Genomic DNA, 17,230 nt, shown 5'->3' with positions numbered 1-17,230 from the left:
AGGCAGGAGTGCACTGGCCCTGGTGGCAGGGCACATGTACTCTGTGCGAAGCCCAGCACCTCAGCTGAAACTGCTGCTGAAAGTAGCTTGGGAATAAGGTGCTGGAGTGTGAACTGGAGAGGCCGGGCCGCCCCGCATTCCTTTTTGCTGAGCCTGCTCTGCCTGGTAACCTCTGGCGCTGGAATGGGACAGGCAGCTGGGACAGCACCGTCAGAAACCGCCGCAGCCAGGGCTTGTGTGGAAGAGCTCTGAGCAACTCGTTTGGCCTCAGCCTCCAAGTGAAAGCCGTGATGCTGACCCGTACAGAGGTGGTGGGAAGGGGAACACAATGACGGAACTGTGTCACTACTGATTTTAAAATGCTCTGGGGCATCCAAAATGTCTTTTTGGCCTCCAAAACAGAGCAGTTCTGCTGCAGAGCCCTTGAGAGTGAACAGGCACTTCACAGGTCACAAGTTTCAGTGCAAACTCACGTGCTTTGCTCCGAGTACAGGATAAAGTGGAACTGCTCCTCTTTCTGCAGGAGAGCTGGCTCCCGTGGTAGTCTGGCATTACAAGTGAAACAGCTTGTCCGAGGAGATCCTATGAAAATCCACTCCTTAGCAAAACTTGAGTGTTCCTGCAAGCTGCTCATTGTTTCAAGATGTCATTCCCTTGTGCAGGGAGAGGAAATGGAGGAGGGGAAGGAGTCAGCACAGATCCAAGTTCATGATGGGGTTCCCAGGATGCCTCCAGATGATACCGACAGGGATGGGAGCTGTGGGGCCAGATGCCCAGCATGGATTCTGTGCCAGGGCCTCCCTGCAGCTGGCTTTACCCGCTCTGTGTTTGCTGCCTGTGCTGCTTTGAATGTTGCTTTTTGGATTTGTGCCTTTCTGACTGTCATACATAATCTCTTCTTCCTTGTCCCTTTTAAACAAGCCCCATCCTGTCAGCTGCTCATCCTGCCTCCAGCCCTTCCCCTTGCAGTCCTAACTAGCACCTTTGTTCTTTTCAGACCCCAGTCTGGTTTAGTTTCCAGCATCTTTTCTGACCATGTTTCTGTGACCTGCCTCTTTAGTGTTAGCTAGTTTTTCCACCACCTGATCATCTTTTCCCTAGTCTCCAACCTGTTTTCATGGGGTCCTTCACTACTCCCTTCTCCAACATTATCCACCCTCTCTCCATCCTGTCTAAATCTGCTGCTTCTGAGAGGCCTGCAGCCTTCATCCTCCCCTTTTTAGCAGTGGCCCCTGAAGCTGGAAGGGTTCAGTTGCTCTTGCTTAGCTTTCTGGAGTGCTCTCCTCTACCCAGAGAGTATTTAAGATGGATAGAAAACTGCAGAGCTGGGATTTAGCCTCCTGCACCCCTGGCAGTAGCATTGGGTAGAAGAACACTTGTCTGTACAGAGTGGCATTTGGGTGTGTATGCAGAGCAGTACCAGCATGTGTGTTTGTGCCTTGTGTGATGTGTCAGTGCCAGGGGGGTGCCAGTTACTCCCCTCTAGTGGCCAAGCTGGTCTGTTGGCACTTTCCCATCCCCAGCTCTATCTGGAGAATTAGTCACTGCGGAGCTTTATTCCTAGTAAAAAGGAGAGGATCTGGCAGTGCGGATGTACTTTGCTACTCCTTTAAAACTTGGGAAGATCACTGAATGAATGATAAGCTCACGTGTTTATCTGTTGCTCCCACAGGGCTCAGGCGTGATTAAAGCAGGTTTTGCAGGCGATCAAATACCAAAATACTGCTTTCCAAACTAGTAAGTATTTTGCTGGTCTTGGTAAGTTCTTAGTATTGCATACCAATTCTTTGATACATAGAGGGGAAGAACGGTCCAATTTTGTAACTGGAAAAAATAGTTATTCTTTTTCTGTCTGCTGCATGGAAGCATCAGGGAGAGGAGATCTCTGCTATTGAGTACTTTGAGATTTTTTGGGGAGACAAGCACCATAAAAGATGACTTATCACTTTGTCAGGCTCAACACCCAGACAAAGCTGTAGGGTCCTTTAGTCTTGAGACATAAGGAAAAGGACCAGGAAAAAGACAAAGCTGGGACAAGAGGTGCAAAGACCTCTCTATCTCTTTGGTGTGTGGTCTGACATCTTGATTTCTGACAAAATTCCGAGGAAGTTTTCCGAGAGTTTTGCTGGAAGAAGGACTGCTGGATCAGAAACTCTGAATAGTCACAGGCTTTTGTTTTCCGTAGGGTGGGTTTTTAATTAATATGTTTGTCTTCTGAGCAGTGCGTTCTGTATGCTGAGGTGGGGTATGGGATTATAAATGTCTTAATCTGAGAAGCCTTCCAGAGGTCAGGCAACACCATGTGGCTCTGTCAGCTCAGGCTGTTGCTCAGTCTAGCCATTTTCACCCCAGGCACTCTTGGAACAAAAAAGTACTGAATCATCAGGGAAAGTGTGGCCAGACTCAGCTGGCCTATGTCCTGCCAATTCAGAACTGTCTACAATCTTTTCCCTTCACCTCTGATTCTGAGATCAGCTCAGACCAAGCCTGGATCTGTTTGTACCTGGTAGTGCCATCAGACTTGCCCATCGCTTTAGAAAGTACTGGTTGGGACAGAGAGGAACACAAAATAGTTAATCCTTGGGTACATCTGAGCTCTTTCTCTCGAAGCATTTATACTCTTGCCTCTGTTCTAGTGTGGGCAGACCAAAGCACATCCGTGTTATGGCTGGTGCTTTAGAAGGGGACATTTTCATTGGTCCAAAGGCAGAGGTAAGGAAACCTGTGTACTGTACTTTTCCATATATCTCAGTATGCTGAGGCAAGGAGGCTTAAAAGGGCTGTGGTTCCTTGATATCTGTGTATAGATCTGAAGAGCAGAATAGATTGTTGCTTTTAAGTGTGTCCAGGATGGAGGGGGAAGCTTAATTAAATTCTTGTGCCAGCCTGCTGACCACAGACCTTTTTCCCAAGTCCTTCTATATCTCTTCTTTTTTCCTAGGCTACTTCTAGGTCTGTATGGTTATATTCTCATCTTTTTGAATGGAAACTTTAGAAATGGGCCCTACTTGGTTCCTTTTATCTCCCTGGTGTGGGCAAGAAGCTTTTTTTCCACAGTCCTGCTTTTGTCAGCGTGTAGTTGTGTGGTCTCACGTTTCTTGTGAGACCCCTGAACTACATTCCCCGATACCACCCTTGTATGTTTTATGTCATGACAGAGCCGGGAGAACAAAGATACCATTTGATAGGTGTCTGTGTATTGGCTTGAAAACTGTTAGGACGGAATGTCCTCTGCAAATGCCAGACTTTCCTGCTTGGTATAAAAAGGCCTTGTTTAATCTCGTGAATACTTCTCTGGGAGCGATGTTTGTGTGCAAGGTTCAGTTTTTTGCCTTATATGCTAGAGAGAAGTTGTCTTTTAGTGGAATCAAAAGTAAATGAATCTGACATTAAATCATAGTGATAGTACTCAGGGAAATGTAATTGTTTGAGTCTCTGACAGGTCATTTCTCTTTGCTCAGGAGCACAGAGGCCTCCTCTCAATCCGATACCCAATGGAGCATGGCATAGTGAAGGACTGGAACGACATGGAGCGCATTTGGCAGTACGTGTATTCAAAAGACCAGCTCCAGACGTTCTCAGAGGAGGTGAGATACCTTATTTTTTTAATGGCATAGGCATCATTCAGTGTGTGTATAACACCAGGAGACTGAACTCCAGGAAAGATTTGAGTCTTTTCCTTTGCTCTTCTTTCTAAATGTGTCTGTTGTTAAATTAGACACTTTCACTTCTCAGGAGGTACTGCAAAAGAAGTGTCCAAGCAGAATTCCTTCCCAGATCTAGTGTTCTGGCCTGACTGAAAATCTGACTTTCAGAATTTGTTATTCATGCTCTCTCTAATAATTCTGCTCGAAGCCAAATGCTTCTAACTTTTCGTGCTCTGCCTGCACATCAGGCATGTCCGCTTAGCAGTGACATGATTTCAAGTGAGGAAGGAGAAAACCACAATCCTGTGGTCTGGAAGAAGTTGACCAAAAAATTATTAAATGACTGAGAGCAATAGGTTATGTAAGTGGAGTAGGAATATTTCTGCCTGCTTGTGCAAAAGCCGTGTGCCTTCACACTTTCTTAGAGTCTGTGTATTTTGGGCAATCTGTCTGACTTTTGACATTGAGACTCATTTTGTTAATCCTTCATGGCGCAGGATTATTCACAGAGTAGATTTCCTAGTGCTTCTTCATAACTAGACCAGAACCCTGATGGTGTTCTTCCAACTTAATAGAGGTTATTCACAGTCTAATACAGCTCAGTAGCTGAAATTATTCCCTTCTACCTGTCTTCTTGCACCAGTGGCTCCTGAAGTGAATAATAAGCAGAAATTTTCAGGAACACATGTGTAGTTGCTTCTTGGTTATTGCAGCACAGCTCCTTCTTTTCTTTACCAGCATCCTGTGCTGCTGACAGAAGCACCCCTAAACCCACGCAAGAACAGAGAGCGTGCTGCTGAGGTGTTTTTTGAGACCTTCAATGTGCCAGCACTGTTCATCTCCATGCAAGCTGTGCTTAGCCTGTAAGTGTCTTTCGTGTTTGATTTGTGCTTGTGAAATGTTGCCATGAAATCTGTTTTTTTCACAAACCAAAAAAAAACCAGTGGAAGACCACACTGTTGTCTGACTTATCCCCTTTTCAAGCAAGAACTGAAACTCAGTTTTAATTTCTGTAATAAAGAGTTTACAGGTCTTTGAACTGTGATGAGAACTAGGTTTTGGGGGTTTTTTTAGCCCCTGTTATGTGAAATCTCTGCTCCCTGAGTTGAGCCTGGATGTGCTGCGTACTTGGGGTCCCTTTGAATTGCTTGTTTTGACTTGATTGTTTGCCCTTTGCTAGCTATGCAACTGGGAGGACTACAGGAGTGGTGCTGGACTCCGGGGATGGCGTTACCCATGCGGTTCCCATCTATGAAGGCTTTGCCATGCCTCACTCCATCATGCGGATTGACATTGCTGGCCGCGATGTCTCACGCTTCCTGCGTCTCTATCTCCGGAAGGAGGGCTATGACTTCCACACAACCTCTGAGTTTGAGATTGTCAAGACCATCAAGGAGGTAATGTACTGTCTGTTTCTGTGTTTATCCAAGAAGGGATTTCTGCCCAAGGGATGTCATTACTCCTGAAATTTAGTGGGAAGTGGCCGCCTAATGAGCTCTGCACCTCATTCCTTTGTCTGCCTGAGGGAGACTAGGGCCATGACGATTAAAGGACTGGAGCATCTCTCATAAGAGGAAAGGCTGAGAGCTGAAACTGCTGAGCTGCGAGAAGGTGGGGCAGGATCTCATAATGTATACAAATGTCTGAAAGGAAAGAGCAAAGAAGATGAAGCCAAGCTTATTTCATTGATGTCCAGTGACAGGACAAGGGGCACAAACTGAAGTACAGGAGGTTCCATCTGAACATAAACATTTTACTGTGAGGGTGACCAAGCACTGGCACAGGTTATGCAGAGAATTGTGGAGTTTCCATCCTTAGTGATATTCAAAATTATTAGTGATATTCAAAATTCTGGATGTGGTCCTGGGGAGCCTGCTCTAGGTGACCCTGCTTGAACAAGAAGGGTGGGACAAGATGACCTCCAGAGATCCCTTCCAACCTCAACCATCTGGTATTCTGGGAGACTTACGGTCAAGGTCACATCTAATCCCTGTTCAGGGGCTGGAGGTGAAGACCAGCTGGTGTTTCAGAATCTGTTTTTCATTTATCTGTGCTGTAGTTTCTCAAGGTTCCCTAGTGATGGTTTACCCTTCAGAGCAAGGCTCTGTAAAGTCCGTGGCAGGTAGGGATCGCAAGTGGGATATTGCAAGTTGCTTCCCCCTGCCTGGTGAAAGAATTCAGCATACACATTTCCAAAAAGCTCTTTGTAGGGTCTGCAGTGTTTACTGACCGTAGAGCTGTGCAGCAGTTTGGAAAGGCATGACTGAGATCCCTGTCAAAGCAGCTACGTTGGCTTCTGTTGTGTGCCAAGAGAGGAGGACAGAGGTGGGACAGTGAATAGTAGCTCAGAGCTGGTGACCACTCACAGCAGCTTTGCAGCATTGCCGTGCTCACACAGCGGGGTTGCTCCCTGACTTTAGCAAGGCCATGTGTGACCCAGGGCTGCCGCGTGTCCGTGCGTTCAGCAAATGGGGTCAGTCCTCAAATCAGTACTGGCTGTGATTTTTGTGTGCTGATGCCTGGCAGTTGCTGCTGGGCTGTGGGCACCGTCGCAAGCTATGATTACTGCAGGTTACTCTGGGCTGAGTCAGCAGCCTGTGCTAGGCCTTGAGAGCATTAATGAGCTCTTCTGGAGCCTGCGACCTGCCCACAAAGGACCATAATGGAAATAGTTTGCTAGCTCTGTGTGGCTCTAGCTCAGTGTGGCTGTGCTGAGGGAGCAGTGCTTGTGCTTTGTGTCACAGTACAACTAAATGGCTTTTGCCTGTTGCCCAGAGCAGGAGACTTCATAGGATTGTAGGTTTTAATCCAGTAGCTGCTCCCTGTTCTACAAGTGTTCATTGCTGAACGGGAGAAAAAAACTGAAGTGTGCAAAAACTGCAGCATCTGTGGACCAGAAGATCTAGTGATCAGAGGCTTGCTGGAGAACTCTTTGCTTCAGAAGAAGCCTTTTTTGTACCAAGCGTCAATTGCAGTGCAGTTGCAAGAGGCTTGTACTCTTCAGAAATACACTTGTACTTTTCATAAATAACCAAGGCTCCCTTTGCATCTTGGGTGATGAAACCATTAAAAGGCATTGCGCTGACCGTTAAGTGCAAAGTCTTGCACCAGGGCAATCTTTTCTCTGGACTCTACACTTAAGGAAACGAAGAGCAGGGGAAAGGTAGCCAAGTCCTGTTTTGCATACTGACTACCCTCACCAGTGAGACTGCTGAAGAAGAGGAGTAACAGCCTGATGTTCCAATCTACACCTCTCCAACCTACACCATTTGGTTTACTTTAATTTTAACTGGAGAAACTGCTTCACATTTCTAGGATATATGTGCCTGGAACTTGCAGTGAGATTTCTGTTGATGCTGGTGCAATTTGTGACTTCATTTGCAAATCTGAGGGGTTGAGTGTGGCTTCTTGTGTTTGCAGCTTTCTTGGCTCTAGAGAAGTTTGGATATGCAGCCTGAATGCACTGTGGCAAGCACAAAGCTGAAATTCTGGACAAGGGAGTTTCTCAGTCCCAAAAGGCTGCTTGTGATCTGTTGGAGTCTGTCTGACTCAAGTGGGTTGTGTTTTTTTTTTTTAAAGAGCAAAAAAAATTAGGAAAGAAATTTGGGGATGTTGAAAAGTCTACAGGAGAAATTACTTTAAAAGGGGAACCGTTGTTTGTACCTACTTCAGTGCAAACATCGTTCTCTGTTTCTTGTTTTGTTGTGAAGGTGGTCAAACACTGTGGCAGGTTGCTCAAATGTCTGTAGATTCTCCATATGTGGAGGTACTGCAAACATGACTGGACATGGTTTTGGGCAGCCTGCTCTAGCTAATCCTGCCTGAGCAGAGGGGTTGGACTAGATAATATCAAGAGGATCCCTCCAACCTAAACATTTCTGTGATTCTGTTTGGATTTTTTTTTTTTTAATCCCCAAATGATAATGATTTGGAATGGCAAAGTTTACTGTGGAATAAAAATAGTGGGGTGCTGGAGCAGTTTGAAAAATCAAAGTATTTTGTTTCCTGTAACTTAAGATGTAGGTGGGCAATGGGAAGTGAGCAGCTTGGATCATGTTAAGAACTTTTTGCTGTTAGCTGCTGGTTATCGTTTACCCTGTTGAAATGGAGTAATGGACTTTGTTCATGCTTCTCATCTGTTGCAAAGTTATCTGAGCCCACCTTTATACAAGGCTAATGTCACTAAAGGTGTTTCAGGTGCCTGTTTTACTTTGCCCTACAGTAGACTGGAACTGCTCACAGGATAGTTACCCCATGTGCACTAGAGGGAGGAAACTTCTAAGCAGTAAGTGAGAACTGGAAGAGAGGTCAGCAGCAGCTATAGGGGGTATGCGTGTCTTTGATGTCTTTAATCATCCCATGGAGCTGTAGCATGAATAGGTATTTTACCTGTTGTGAACCTGAAGAGTCTTTTCCCCACCACAAAATATTGTTGCAATTGTTCTCTCCAAAGGGATACATGGATTTTGATTGTTAGTCTGAAAAGTATTTTATCAGAGGCATTTGGGTTTACCCTTCTCATCTCCCTCTCCCTGACTGTTTCCTCTCCAGCGTGCCTGCTACCTGTCAATAAACTCCCAGAAAGATGAGACTCTGGAGACCGAGAAGGCTCAGTACTACCTGCCAGATGGAAGCACTATTGAGGTTTGTAAGGGCCACTCTCGGAGGATTGCTAATGTGAAGCAGAGTTTCCAGAACAGCCTTCTGCCTAATGATGGGAAATTGAATGTGCTGTTAGGTGGGAGGGAATAATTTTAAAAGACCAGAACTCATCTCAGGATGTTGACTGGGCATTAGAATTTTTAGGGGAAGGAAATATTATTAGAAACCTTGCAACTTCTACTGGAAGTCCTGGGTAAGGATGCAGCATGATCATGGGGACTCTTGAGCTGTTTGAGTGCGGGCTCTGATCTAGCAAAGCTTTATGCAGGTCATGTATGGAGCCAGGATAGTAATCAGCTCACTGCAAATTCAGCGGCGGTTTTGTCCTGCCTAGAGGTGCAGAAACAATTGCTTTGAAGAGTGAGTTAGGAATACTGCTCAAAAGACTGAGCCCTCTGTAGAATACTGGAAGGAAGGGAAATACAGGTCTTACCTCCAGCACCAGGGGTGGATCTGCTCTTTTCTGCCAGTGACTGGCTGTATGGGGCTGAGCAAGTTTCTTCATCTCTTTCATCTGCAAAAGGGAAATAGTGCCTTTTCTAGGAGCAGTAGACCAAACTGGTGTTCACCTGACAGCTAGTGATGTAGCATGAATGTTCAGGGAACTTCCTTACTCTGAAGTTTCACCTAAGATAAGCCCAAACTGTAGACAGTGAACAGAGCCACACTGCTCTTGCTTCCCCTCTGTGCTAACTTCTCCCCTTGCAGATTGGCCCTGCCCGTTTTCGAGCCCCAGAGCTCCTGTTCCGGCCAGACCTGATAGGGGAGGAGTGTGAAGGACTCCACGAGGTGCTCGTTTTTGCCATTCAAAAATCAGACATGGACCTGAGGCGAACGCTGTTTTCCAACATCGTGCTGTCTGGAGGCTCCACGCTTTTCAAAGGTTCCTGCCCCTCCTCTTTCAGTGGGCTGTGATGTACCTGATCTCTTGCTTCCTCCTCATGTGAAACTGGGAAGATAACCTAGATCACCCAGCTTGTCTTGTGGGATGAGGGCTGTGGGAACTCTGCTCTCTTGAAGGGGGGGGTATTGTCTAATTTTCTGAGTCCTAGTCATAGCCTTCTGGGTATGCAAGACACCTCCACCCTTGTACCTCACTTCCTGGGCTTGGAGGACTTTTTTGTTTTCCTATCACTCTGCCTGTGTCAGGAGTGAATAGGTGTGCTCATTTCTGCTGCTGTAGTTCAGGATATTTGAGACTAGGTACCTAAAAGGCTCTTGCATCTCCTAAGGTTCCTTTAGGTCTCTGTGTGAGAGTCCAGTGGCCCTGGTACTGCATGAACCATTAGCTACATGTGTGCAGAAAGCTTTCTACCCATCCCCTTGGCTGGTTCCCATCGACTTAAAAATACCCTCTGTCAGAACCTGTCAGCCTGTTATCCACAGGTGGACATGTCCAGATAGGTCCTGATCTTCCCATTCAAACCCTACTCTCACCTGTACAAGTGAACTGGGCACAGGAGGAATGCCCAGGGAAGGCAGAGGGAACTGGCCCACCTGTGGTCCTAGCTAAAAAATCTTGTTTGCTTATGTCAAGTTGCTGCTGAGGGATAGAGCCCATTGTGCCAGTGTTTGAGTTCTATCTGAGTGAGACTAAATCCTGTTATGTTACTGGCTGTGTTGTGTACCTCTCGAAACTGCTCTCTCCATGAGATCTGGAGTGGGATATTTGAATAGGACTGCATAGGACATGTCCACATTGTTAGCAGATGTAACTTGGGACCTTGCTGAGGGGCTCAGATTATCCGTTTGCTGTCTTGTGTAGGCTTTGGTGACAGGCTGTTGAGTGAAGTGAAGAAACTAGCTCCGAAGGACGTCAAAATAAGGGTAGGAGCAATCTCTCTTGTGTTTATCACTTACTATGTGTGGTGTTCTGTGGTGTTTGCGCCCCTGAAAGAACTGTGCTGAGAGTGCAGCTGCCATTTGCTTTAAACCAGAAATGGCTTTCTTGAGACAGCCCAGCAGTATTTGCTGTTGTGATGAAAACTCGTTTAGTTTCATCACTGAGAGGGTGGCTCCTCTGACACGACCCCTGTCCAGGATCCTGGACCACAGTGGCTGTTTTCTGGGGTGTTGCTGGGTGTCCTGGTGTGAGATCATACCTGTGTTTGTTGGCTGTCAGCTGCAGTGAAATGGGGGCAGCGTGCCAGGAGGGGCAGACTGGAGCTCGGCAGCATACTGACTGATGCTCTCTTTCTCCCAGATATCAGCTCCTCAGGAGAGATTGTATTCCACATGGATTGGGTAGGTACTGCACAGTGACACGTCTGGCTGCGGGAGGGCTGGGGAGGCTCAGCCTGTCGGCACTCACACTGTTGTTCCTTCTGGTGCTGTGTGTCAGGAGGGTTTCACCGTGCAGCTGCGGGAGGCTCAGTGAGTGACTGGAGCAGTGATCAGTGGGTCTTTTGGGAGGGGGCAGCTGGTGCCAGGCTCTGCAGTGCCAGCACATTTGAGGCTAACAGGAGAGCAAGTGTCTGTCCAGAGAGTGTTTCTGTTGTGGATAACTGGGAGCCTCAGCACCTTTCTGACGTGATATCATGCAATAGAAACAACTCATCTCCAGAGATACGATGAGAGTGCTGCCAACATTTTCCTATAACATGTAACATACCTGTCTCTCCCCAGTGGCTCCATCCTGGCCTCACTGGACACCTTTAAGAAAATGTGGATTTCGAAAAAGGAATATGAAGAAGACGGAGCTCGTGCCATCTACCGAAAAACCTTCTAGCCCTGGGACCTGTCCTCAGTCTCCTCCGAAGACTCACTTCAGTTCTAAACTCGCTTTTCTGAGTCCGAGTGTCTGAGAGCTGCCTGTGTGTATGTGTGTGTGCGCCAGCATGCCCCGATGTCACTGAGCAAAGACAGCAGCAGCAGGAGGGTTGTATTAGTACTACTAACTTCTTATTTTTTTATTTTATTTTTGTGTTGTTGTTTTTTTTTTTCAAGTGGAAAGGAGAAAATACCAGTCCAGATTTCTCCAGAATGGCCCATTCCTTTTTCATTTCAGTCCCTCAATTTCTGTATTGCAATCACATTTGTCACTGTAAAATAAGCAAGCAAAAACAAAGGGAACAGCTTGTAGAAACTGCCTAGCAAGCCCGAAGGGAGCCAACCACTGCAGACTGCACATGCAGGCTTTAGTCAGCGCGACTGCAATGCCTGGATTGTCTGGAAACACATAGCTGAGGCCCTGTAGCTACTTTCTTCTTCAGCAGTGTCTTCACCATCAGTAGGTTTTTGAAGTTCTTTTTAATATTTTTTTTTTATTAAGAGAAAGCACATTCTTAACAGTTACGCCCATTTACCCCCACTGTTTTTGGCAGCGTGTGTGTATGCGTGTGTAACTTCTTAGCCTGATGTGTGGGTCTGCACCACAGCTGGAGAAGTTGGTGATAGGACTTAGTTTGTATTGCATGGAGTAGAACAAAGCAAATCTAATCAGCTATCAATGTACTAGACGGTTATTCTCTCGTACCTTGTTTTAAATACCTTTTCTCCTCTGGAAGCAAGTGCCCCAGAGTGGGGGTGAAGGCACTTGTGTGTTCCCCCTCAACCTGCCAACATTTACAGTGCTGAGTTCTCATCATGTTCTTTCTCTGTAAGAGTCGAGGCTGTTTCCCTCCTTCCTGCCATGTCAGGGCACAGGGAGCATGTATTTGCAGCCAGGCATAACTCTTGTGTACTTTATCCATTCTGGGGCAAAATAATAATTGGAAAGGTGCATTGTAATGTAAGAATTGTTTTATTTATTGAAATGTCTGAGGATATCTCAAATACTGACCACAGCACCTGGGAATTATGCTTTGGGTCTTCTTTGAACACCTATTACCCAGCTGTCCATTGTTCAGTGTTAACACTGTTTACAGCACACATGCTTCACGGATTAGCCAGCCCACCTGCAACACCACCCAGTAACTGCTCTTTAGGGAGTCTTGCTGTTCTCAATGAATACACTACAGGAGAGGACAATAAACTGTACCAGGATGTTGGTGTGAGCAGCAGGTTTGTGAGCAGGAAGCTGTTGTGATGGCTGTGTTCTGCTGCACTGCACATACCTTTCTGCTCACCTGGTGGCTGCTTTGCTTCTCCTGCTTTTACGCTGTGGGCAGGCCTATGACCTGCTCATGTTGGGGTGTGCCACTGTTTCCCCTTTAGGTTTTTCTTATGCATTATTTGGTGCTCTTTTTTTTTTTTTCCAATGTCAGTTTTCTGCAGTACCTGGCAGGAGGTAGTGGAGCTGGAGTTGCTCGGTGGCAGTTCCTTCCTGTTCCCCTCCTTTCTCTTCATTGCCACACATCACCTTGGGGCTGCCCTCAAGCACAGCAATGGGGTAAGAGCTGGAGGGGTGCTGCAGAGGCAGTGCAAAAGCTGGTGCATTGCCCCAGCTCAGATGAATGTAAGCAGCAGCGTGCAGTGTGCCGCCCTGTGGGAGCTGTGCTCTCAGGGCTCTCCGCGGGGCTGGGAGAGGCTGTAGGCAGGCGGGTGCGGTGGTCTCTTCCCTGCCGAGGCCAGGTTGGTTGCTTACATACCCCCATCAGAGCAGACTCTGTTTTTTTAAGCAAGAACCTGTCAGGTGGGAGCGAGCCATCAATGCTCGGCCTTCTGCTGGGAAATTGGTTGTTCTTGTGGGTTTGCTGCAGCGCACAGAGGGGACGCAGCAAACCCCTCTCACTCGAGTTACCCCATGCCCCAGGCAGTGCCAGTGATGATCTCCTCCCCTTCCTGGCCCCTCTGCTGGCCTTGCAGCAGCAGCGCTCCATTTTGTAACCTGCAGCGACTGGGCAAGAAGGTTTGGCCTCCAATCTAGCATTCGTTTGATCTGCCTGACTGTTCCCTCGCACACTGTCCAAACCATGTTGCCTGGTGGTGCCCAGCATACTCAAATAAAGTCATTCATATACAACCCTCAAGCCTCCTGGCCTCATCTTCCCACGTTTGTGTTTTTAAAGAGGTAACTTGTGTCCTCTTGCCTGTGCAGAACTGTTGCTGGCCAGTCTCTGTAAGGAGACGCTATTCCTGTCCAGTATTGCATTCCTAGCCTGGCTTTTGGAGGGAGGAGATTCCTGGGCTGCAGCTGTGGTCTGCACTGGTGTCCAAAGCTGCTCATCTCCTCAGCGACCGTTATATATTGTGTTTCACTGCAGACAAGTTAAGGGCATGAGAGAAGCTGCAAGTGCTGGTGCAGGAGCGAGGGCAGCCTGGGTGAGCATGGGTGATGGGAGCAATGCCGGTGCCAGCATGAGAAGAGCTGGTGCCAGCCCAGGTGCTTGCTGAGAACAGGACCAGCTTGGCTCCCAGGACAGGCCTGGGGAGGGGGGCAGGAAGGTGGCACAGTGTGCAGGCCTGTGACTGCCCCCAGCCTTTGTGCCACCTCCAAAAGAAGCTGGTGAAGGAACAGGACAGTCCCGTCCTCTCCCTGGGGCCCTCCAGAGCAGTGGGGGTAAGTAGGTCACACTTCTCCTCACAGAAGGCAGGCGCTACACCAGCCTGCCACTCTCTACCCCCTCCAGAAACTGGGCTGAGCCCCAGCACCCAGTTTTTGGAGAGGGGCAGTCCCCTTCACCTGCAGTGCCACATGAGCCCAGCCAGGTGTCATCCACCTGCTAGAAAAAAATCACCAAACAATACAGAAAAAGATCTTTAATTTATGAAATGAAGAATCATTCTCAAACTTTGTTAGAAGTTGCACAAATAAGTTATGATTGAACCCTCAAGCTACAGAAGCCTTGTGGCAGGAACATCTTGGCCCAAGACAGAAGGCAGCTGTGTCCTGAGGCAAGAAGACAGGTTGTGGGCTGAGACCCCGGAGGGAACCTGGCACTAAACAAGGAACAGCACAGCCCTAAGCACAGCGCAGCCTCAACGGCTGCCTCCACACCCCCTCCTCCTGCAGGCATGCACAGGGCGAGCTCTGCTTTGGCACTCCGGCCTGCCCCCAAACACAGGGCAGAGACTGAGGAGACACTCCCTCACCTCAGGGATCCCTCTGGTGACGCCCTGTCCTGTCTGCTCCCAGACAAAACCAGGGTGACCAAACTGCCTGCTCTCCTCCTTGGGTCCATGCCTCAGCAGCCAGATGAGATGATCACACTCTGCAGTGCTGTTTTAAGCAGAAAGAGCAGAGGTGTCTGCCTCTCCCCACAGAGGTAAAATCTCAGCCCCGTGACTGCCCAGCATTGTGTCAAACTGTCTCTAAAGAGGAATCGAAGGCACAAGAGCAAGACCTGCTGTCTCCTTCAGGCTGTGCTTCCCTGACCTCAGCCCCACCGCCCCAGCCAGCACTGACTGGAAGGGGCTGTGGAGGGGAGATGATGGACACAGACAACAGGATGCCAGATGAGATGCTCCAGCTCGAGGCTGAGCCCAGCTCAAGCCCAGTGCCCTTCCCAGCCCAGGAACAACTCCCTCTGCAAGGCCACAAAGGAGGGAGCCTCAGCACAAAGCAAGTACAGCTGGCAGACCCTGGCCGTACAGGATATTGTCTTGGGAACAAGAAATGCCTAAGAGCAGATTTGGTCCAAGAACTGCAGCACCGTTTGTGGGAGGGGTTGTACCAGATACTGGGAAAGGCCTTCAGGGTCCTCTCATCCCTGCTCCTGTCCTGCCATCACCCCCTTAGTCAGTTGGTCCCTCAGGAGCCTCCTACTCCACTCCCAAAGCTGCAGGGCTCTAGCAAGGAAGGACTCCCTGTGCAGCCTCCTCCTGCTCAGCCAGAGAGGCTGCGGTTTCCCAGGGCCACAGCTGGGGCAGAGGACTGCACCAGGGATGTGTCAGTCTAGCCCACACTGCAACCCAGCACCTCCCTGCTGGGATGAGCAGCCCTCTGCTCCCTGGGACAGGCTACAATAAAACATTCTTCCTCCTATGGCCAAGCGATCTATCTCAGGCCCCTCACACACTGAACTGCAGAGAACTGCATTCCCCAGAAACCACCTCCTGGAACAAGTAAACATTGGCTTTACAGCATTTCACAGTTCAACCATAAACATCAGGGTTTCTCAGCCCGCAATCCCTGCGCTTAGCCTGCAGTTATGCACCAGGCTGGAACCAGCAACACCTGGGCTGCTCAGGCCCCCCTAGATCGTTTTGACCTCTGGTGCTCGGCCTTGTGTCAGGCTCTGGCGCTGAGCCTTCACCATCTGCAGACGCTTCCCGTGCAAGCTGAACTGAGACCAGCTTAGGAGCTGCAGCAGTGCACACATGATGGGTACGAAGACGAGGAGGTAAAAGCAGCCCTGGCGAAGGGTTGGCTCCAAGGCTGCGGCAGACTCCAGCTTCGGCTGGGCACTCACCACGTTGCTCAAGGGGTTGCGCTGGAAGATGTCGTAGCCTGGTGTCAGAGAAAAGTTAGTGAGACTGGGGACAGTGGGGACGGACCCTTTGACCATTCATGGAGTGACTGGCCTTGGAGATGCAGACAGGCACAGTTTAGCAACTGAAGAGCCCTCTGCACCCAGCCAGGGCACAGGACAGGGTGGAGGACACTGAACTCACAGGTCTGCCCTCTCCTGCCCCACTGCTTTTCCCAGGAGCATCCTTACCAGTGTACGCGCAGAGCAGCCAGGTGCCAATCAGAGGGGCGAACGTTTGTCCCGGCTTGGTGACCAGAGCCACCATCCCAAAGAGCAGAGCCGAGGCTGCCTGCTTCCTACGGTTCAGGACTAGATCCTCATCCACCAAGTCAGTCACCACCAGGTTGAGCAACTTACAGGTCCCTTCTGTGAACACCCGGTTGCTGCAGAACAACAGGCAAAGCACGGAACAGGGGCATCAAGGAATTACAGGAGTAGGTGAGAGATCAGAGGAAATGGAGAGAGGGTGAGAAAGGTTCCTGTATACTTAAAATAACAATTTCAGAAGCCCTGGTTACAAGAGGGGAACACTGCTAGCAATAAGCCTTGTGTACCCAGCAGCAATGCTTTGGATCAGCACTGACCTGCCACAGACAGGCCTGGGGACAGGACACGCTGTGCCAGCGGCTAATAGGCAGCTGCAGCACATACTGAGGGCTATCACCCCAGGCAGCTACAGAGGAGGAGAGGGGCTCAGCTCAAGCAGCTGGGAGAGGCTGCTGCAGGCTGCCACCAGCCCTGCGGGATCTCTATCCTCCTAAACATTGCTGCCTCCCTCACTCTGCTGCGGGCATAGCCAGGGGATTCTGCTGTGACCCATCCCACACTCAGGTGCTGTCAAAGCTGGGAGCCACATGGTTTCTGCGTGACCCTGGCTACTGTTCCCTGCCTCCCACTCCTCCCTGTAAAACACAGACAAGTCACTTCCCTTCCCAGGAGGCAGAGGGCAGGGGAAGCGAGCACTGCCTGCCTACCTGGCAATGAAGATGCAGAGCAGATACACCTGATCAGGTCCTGCCAGGAGCATGACAATGCTGAGAGCCAGCTTCAGGAAGAAGAGTCCTCGCACCACAGCGTAAACCCCACAGCGGCGGCAGAGGGACAGGAAGTAGAGGTTGTTGAGATGGGGGGCAATGTAGGAAACACCTGAGCAGAGACAGAGGCACAAACAGCTGAGGGAGGTTCAGTATCTGTCATGCCCCCAGGACCAGTACCAAGAGATAGAACAAGGCTGGCTATCACCAGCAGGGCTATAGGACACACAGTAGGAACGCTGCAGCAGATTTACTTAGTGGCACAGCACATGCTCTTCCTACAGAGGGAGGCCTTCTTCCATCAGCCTCATGGGCGGGAAGGAAGAAAAGACTTGCCCAGTGTCACACAGGGGCTGGGACTCAGCCCTGGAGCAGCAACGAGAGGGACAGGACAGCATGACCAGACCTAGCGCACACAGAACCCTCCCAGGGTAACTCTAGGATGACCATCCATGTATCTGTGTCAGCCTGGAAATGGTCCATACACCACAGAGAGAAGGGGATTAAATTCAGGGCTGTGTGCCCTGCTGCATGC

General features: G+C 49.1%; 2 protein-coding genes across 3 annotated transcripts in view; one reads left to right on the top strand and one right to left on the bottom strand.

Annotated features, from left to right (window-relative positions):
* Positions 1 to 1,636: 1,636 nt before the first annotated feature.
* Positions 1,637 to 12,296, top strand: ACTR1A (ARP1 actin-related protein 1 homolog A, centractin alpha (yeast)). Its single transcript, XM_010086504.1, has 10 exons — positions 1,637 to 1,737; positions 2,637 to 2,712; positions 3,462 to 3,587; positions 4,386 to 4,510; positions 4,828 to 5,044; positions 8,199 to 8,291; positions 9,018 to 9,192; positions 10,075 to 10,136; positions 10,513 to 10,553; positions 10,935 to 12,296. The coding sequence occupies exons 1-10, from the start codon at positions 1,637 to 1,639 to the stop codon at positions 11,035 to 11,037; spliced, it is 1,119 nt and encodes a 372-aa protein (XP_010084806.1). The 3' UTR covers positions 11,038 to 12,296.
* A 3,071-nt stretch (positions 12,297 to 15,367) lies between these two features.
* Positions 15,368 to 17,230, bottom strand: part of TMEM180 (transmembrane protein 180) — a 6,268-nt gene continuing 4,405 nt past the window's right edge. For both annotated transcript variants that reach the window (XM_010086502.1, XM_010086501.1), the window contains exons 6-8: positions 16,636 to 16,807; positions 15,851 to 16,044; positions 15,368 to 15,639 (exon numbers count right to left, since the gene is read on the bottom strand). In XM_010086502.1, the coding sequence (XP_010084804.1) occupies positions 15,386 to 15,639; positions 15,851 to 16,044; positions 16,636 to 16,807 (620 nt within the window). In that variant the 3' untranslated portion in view covers positions 15,368 to 15,385. The remainder of the gene's footprint in view (positions 15,640 to 15,850; positions 16,045 to 16,635; positions 16,808 to 17,230) is intronic.

The sequence above is a fragment of the Pterocles gutturalis genome, unplaced genomic scaffold (genome assembly GCF_000699245.1).
Source record: "Pterocles gutturalis isolate BGI_N339 unplaced genomic scaffold, ASM69924v1 scaffold8426, whole genome shotgun sequence".
Classification (NCBI taxonomy): Eukaryota; Metazoa; Chordata; class Aves; order Pterocliformes; family Pteroclidae; genus Pterocles; species Pterocles gutturalis.
This window is presented reverse-complemented; position numbering and strand designations above follow the sequence as displayed.

What these genes read in the sequence shown, in the direction of transcription:
- ACTR1A (XM_010086504.1), top strand. Translation starts at nt 1,637, where the DNA reads ATGATAAGCTCACGTGTTTATCTGTTGCTCCCACAGGGCTCAGGCGTG. An exon ending in TCATTGGTCCAAAGGCAGAG is followed by an intron (nt 2,713 to 3,461) that starts GTAAGGAAACCT and finishes CTCTTTGCTCAG; the next exon opens with GAGCACAGAGGCCTCCTCTC. An exon ending in ATGCAAGCTGTGCTTAGCCT is followed by an intron (nt 4,511 to 4,827) that starts GTAAGTGTCTTT and finishes GCCCTTTGCTAG; the next exon opens with CTATGCAACTGGGAGGACTA.